This window comes from Monodelphis domestica, chromosome 4 (genome assembly GCF_027887165.1).
Source record: "Monodelphis domestica isolate mMonDom1 chromosome 4, mMonDom1.pri, whole genome shotgun sequence".
Taxonomy (NCBI): domain Eukaryota; kingdom Metazoa; phylum Chordata; class Mammalia; order Didelphimorphia; family Didelphidae; genus Monodelphis; species Monodelphis domestica.
Window position 1 is genome coordinate 354,790,764 of NC_077230.1, and position 5,213 is coordinate 354,795,976.

The window sequence follows — 5,213 nt, forward strand, 5'->3', positions numbered from 1 at the left end:
TCTTTTTGAGCTCCTGAATCAAATAGTTTATCCATATCATATTTCTAACCCATTAGAAAGCCCTCTCATACCTTTCACATAAATTATATTCTTTGTGACAAAGGAACAGTATTGCTGATTAAAAAAATAAAAAATCATTGAACCATCATTAATAAAAAAAAACACCAAAGAATTCTAAGAGTTATGCATCATTTGTGGTGTTAATAGAAGTTTTCAAGAGATGTCTGAATAAGACCTGATGGGCTACTTTATTAGCATATCAGATTCCCAAGGAACTAGGGAGCCCTTATCTTCCTAAACAGAAACAGAGAAGAGCCTACTAGAGATAGGGCAAAAATCTTCCATTATCCCATATAAAACAGCTACCATATTCACATTGAAGTAGTACTAGCTTTAGACCGTGGTCAAGGCAATATTATCTAGGACCAGCTGAGAGATCAAAAAGCCTCTAGGAATGGTTCTACACACTGAGAGGATGAAATTGATATTTCAAAAAGATCATACAGAGTTTTACTCAGGCCAAGCAATTTTACAGATGGTCAACATCACTATAACAGAGGTTATATTCAGGCTTTCATTGATTAGGAAACACAACTCCAGTCTAAACTGGAGCTCAGTTTTCTCAAAAACATCCCACTGGCATAGGTCCTTGAGCCCTACCAAAGAATTCCCTGAGGTTCCAGTGATTTTGCTCCAGGGACATCTAGAAGAATCTATTGAACCTTGGAATTTGTAAGAATTCATGAGTGAATGGGAAGTTGCCTAGATCAGCTAGATTATATCATGGATAGAACACCTGCCTTAGAACCAAAAAGGATAGAATTTAAATCCTCCCTCAGACACTTAGTAGCAGTGTGACCAGGAATAAGTCACTTAACATTTCTATGTCTCTTAATTTTTTTCATTAACAATTAACATAAACAAAAAACAGTTTAGATGGTCAATGAATTAATAAATCAAGACCTTATTAATAGCTACCACCAATTTCTGAGGTTTAAATGATTACATTGAGGATGTAACTATAAGTTTTCCCAAACTGGTTAGAGCTGGTTCTAGCCAGTGCCCCTGACTACCTCACAGTGTTGTTATGAGGAACAAATGAAAATAATCCATATAAAGCAGTTGGTAAGCCTTAAATCTATTATTAGATCTTCCTACCCACATTTACAAGAAAAAATAAGGGGTTGTGGGGCCTTAATTTGAAAAATAAGATATGGCTCAGAGATGGCAAGAATTTTAAGTTAATTTACAACATCAGTTCCAGCATCAGAGGACCTAAATGGCTCTGAACTGTGAGGAAATGAATGAATGAATGAAAAATTATTTATTAAGTCCTATGTTACATGCACTTTGCTAAAAATTAGGAATACAAATGTAAACAAACTTCACTGTACTTATTCTAATGGGATTTATACTCTAAATCATGAAGACAATACATAAAAGAAAAAGATCAATTGGGAGCAAATAAAAAAGTCCAGTTCAAAGGATTCAATGATGGGGTGGGAATCAAGGGTCAAAGGTTCTTTGGCTATGGAATGTCCCTGCCTATAATTTGGGAAGAACAGGCAAGAAAGGTCAAAGAAAAAAAGCAATATGACAATTTGATTGACCCACAAGAAAAGAGACATATAACATTATCCTCATTTAGTTTTTTTAAGTCTAGGGAAAGGGAGCCTTATTTAAGAATCTTTATTGGTACAGTTTAGTTGACATATGCTACATTAATAATACATAAATAATGATGCTACATTATTGATTATCCATTCTGTAATTTTTCTTAAACTGAAGACTGGGTACTAAGTAGCATTATTCACTGCCCTGAACTCTTGTAACTTAATAGAATATATCTAGAATCCTGAATTTGGTAGCTAGAGTTGCTGAACTAACCAAAGGGCACCCTCTCTATGTAGCACTCATTTCACCTAGCACAGAGAAAAGTGAATAGATTGGCCTTAGATGTCAAATTTTATGACCATTATACCAAAGACAAGACCATTGAACTATGAATATAGGACAGCAGCCACTGTTAAAAATAAGCCTTGAGTAGAGGACCAAACTTTTTCCAATGCTTGGGAAGTGTTTGGTCTGGCAGCTAACTACAGACATCTTCTACTCTCTATAATGAGCAGATACAAGTAAGAAGAGAATGGAGTTTATAGAGTATATATATGCATATAATCCTATAGTTTATATGATACAGAGATTGAAATAATGTGAGCAAAGAGATAAAATATGTATAGACTTTTTGTACCTCTTTTTTCCCTATGTTCCAACACATTTCCTTTTGTTATGTATGTACCTACCAGAATGTTATGGCCAAGGTTAAACTACTGTTTTCTTGAAATCTAGAGCATAAAAGAAAGTTTGGTGGTTCAGTAGCTGGACGTTTGGGTCCACAAAATAGCAATATCCTTCACAAATCATGTGGAATCTTCCTTCTTGTTTGGGGTTTAATTGTACCATTTGTTTACTGTGATTGCAGTCACTGCTCACAGAACACAGGAGTGTCTCCTTTGTAATTTCTCCAGGCTATGGAAATTATCTTGGCAATTCTCTGTGTACAACACCAACTACCATGAAGGTGACATGAGCATTTGATATAAACCCTGTTTGGTAGTGACTCACTAAAAAGGAAACTATGTGATTTATTTTTCTTTTAGGTAAAGATGTCTCCATTTATGAAAGTTTCCAACAATTCCCACTACCAGGTTACTGAGTACATCCTTATGGGGCTCCCAGGCATCCATAACTGGCAGCATGGGCTCTTATGGCCCCTGGTATTACTCTATCTAGTTTTACATATGTTATCTCATTTTTTTCCTCTCTACCAACCCTAAGAGGTAGGTGCTATTACTATCATCTCCACTTTACAGATGAGAAAATTGAGGCTGAGAGAGCTTAAGTGACTTGCTTAAGTTCACTCAACTATAGCATCTGAGACAACATTGAATTTAGATCCTTCTGACTCCAGGTCCACTAGTCTAATGCACTATGCCTCCCAGCTGCTTGATATGTAACTAGGACAACAAATCATGACCTCATTTCTGTTGTCAAGGAGTTCATACTCTGTTGGGGGGGGAGCATTGCAACAATGACACAGACAGATTTCAAGTGGAGATGGAGGGTAATGGTGACAAAGCAAAAATATAAAGTAAGCAACCAAGGAAAATTTGGGGACATAAGAGAATGCCACTGAACTCTGCTAATTAAAAGTTGTTTTTATTTTTTTTTTAGTGACCCTATGAAATGAACCAAGATTCCATGAGTGAAGAGTTTAGGACTCTCTCACTGTAGCAGGGAACTAATAAAACTAGTTGAGCAACATGAATTAGAGCATTAGCCTGGCCAGCTGGTCGAGTACTTTAGTGCACCAATGAAAGTGAAAAAGTCCATTGAGAGCAAGAGTGACACAATTATAAATAAGCCTGAGGCAGGGGGTGGGTGGTGGTAACATCTTCTATGTTCTCACTAGGCACATTTTCTCATTAAGCCAGATTCTAAAGCAGGTGGGATTATCTCAGGTTCTGTCCAGCTTGAATGACTGAGGGAACATATTATCCAACATGAGTCTGGAGGAGGGTATACATTAGGAGATAAATGTGCCACATTTTGAATGAATATACCACATGCAAACAGGCTCTTGATAAATCTTATTTCGTTGTAGTGAGTTTGTTATAGCAAAATGATTCTGGAGAACTTTTTCTTCTTAGAGAATGATGACCCCAACTACAAGACACTTCAATGGCTCCCACTTCCAGGTCACAGAATTCATTCTCATGGGACTTCCAGGAATCTATAGCTGGCAGCATTGGCTCTCTCTACCCCTAGCCTTACTCTACCTCTTAGCCCTCAGTGCCAATCTTCTCATCTTTATCACCATCTGGAAGGAACCCAAATTGCACCAGCCCATGTACCAGTTCTTGAGCATCTTGTCTATAGTGGACATGGGTCTGGCCACCACAATCATGCCCAAGATATTGGCCATCTTCTGGTTTGATGCCAAGTCCATCAGCCTTCCTGAGTGCTTTGCTCAGATCTATGCCATACACTGCTTTGTGGGCATGGAGTCTGGCATCTTCCTCTGCATGGCTTTTGACAGATATGTGGCTATTTGCCATCCCCTCCGCTACCCCACCATTGTCACAAACTCTTTTGTCTTTAAAGCCACAGCATTCATGGTGCTCAGAAATGGACTGGGGGTCATCCCAGTGCCTGTACTAGCTGCTCAGAGAGATTACTGCTCTTCAAATGAGATTGAACACTGCCTGTGCTCCAACTTGGGTGTCACCAGCCTGTCTTGTGATGACAGGAGGGCCAACAGCATTTGCCAGATGATTGTAGCCTGGCTGGTGATGGGAAGTGACTTAAGCATGATCATCCTTTCCTATGCCTTCATCCTCCATTCCGTGCTGAAACTGAACTCTGCAGAAGCTGCATCCAAAGCCCTGAGCACCTGTAGTTCCCACCTCATCCTCATCCTCTTCTTCTATACAGTTATTGTTGTTATTTGTGTCACTCACCTAGCAGGAAGAAAGTTTCCCCTGATCCCTGTGCTTTTCAATGTGTTGCACAACATCATCCCCCCAGCCCTCAACCCTTTAGTGTATGCATTTAGGACCCAAGACCTCAGGTTGGGCTTCCAGAAGGTCCTTCTGGCAGGCATAAAGAGCAAATGAGCTCAGAGCAAAAAAGCTTATGGAGTCAAATTTCCAATGTATACAGTCTCCATCTCCTACAGACAAGTAGATCTCATGCTTTCACTTATGAATTTATGTACTTTTTAACCATTGGCTGTAATATTGAATAACTTCTTGTTCAGTTATTTTCAGTCATGTCCAACTCTTCCTTTTCCCATTTGGGGTTTTCTTGACAGAGATACTACAATGATTTGCCATTTCCTTCTCTACTTCATTTTACAGATGAGGAAACTGAGGTAAATATGGTTAAGTGACTTCGTCACACAGAAAGTGTCTAAAATTAGAATTGAAGTCAGACAGGTGAATCTTCCTAACTCCAGGCCTAGCATTCTATCCACTGTACCCCCTTGCTTTCCTGATGTTGAATATATATTGTGGAAAAGGATATATATGCCATAAGAGAACTTGCTTTTCTGTTGCATTTACATTTGTATATTTCCATTTATATTTTTATATTCTCATTTACATTTATTCAAATGTAAATGTAATTATCTTAAAACATTTATAATTTAATAA

The 5,213-nt window shown here is 38.2% G+C and overlaps 1 protein-coding gene across 1 annotated transcript; it reads left to right on the plus strand.

Annotated features, from left to right (window-relative positions):
* The first annotated feature begins 2,666 nt into the window (after positions 1-2,666).
* Positions 2,667-4,716, plus strand: LOC100617735 (olfactory receptor 56B1-like). Its single transcript, XM_003340991.2, has 2 exons — positions 2,667-2,708; positions 3,759-4,716. Exons 1-2 carry the CDS (start codon positions 2,667-2,669, stop codon positions 4,674-4,676), a joined length of 960 nt encoding a protein of 319 aa, XP_003341039.1. The 3' UTR covers positions 4,677-4,716.
* The last annotated feature ends 497 nt before the right edge of the window (positions 4,717-5,213 follow it).

Excerpts from the sequence above, each read along its gene's own strand:
- LOC100617735 (XM_003340991.2), top strand. The coding sequence starts at position 2,667 with ATGTCTCCATTTATGAAAGTTTCCAACAATTCCCACTACCAG. Across the intron at positions 2,709-3,758 it reads CCAACAATTCCCACTACCAG|GTCACAGAATTCATTCTCAT; the intron begins GTTACTGAGTAC and ends TCCCACTTCCAG.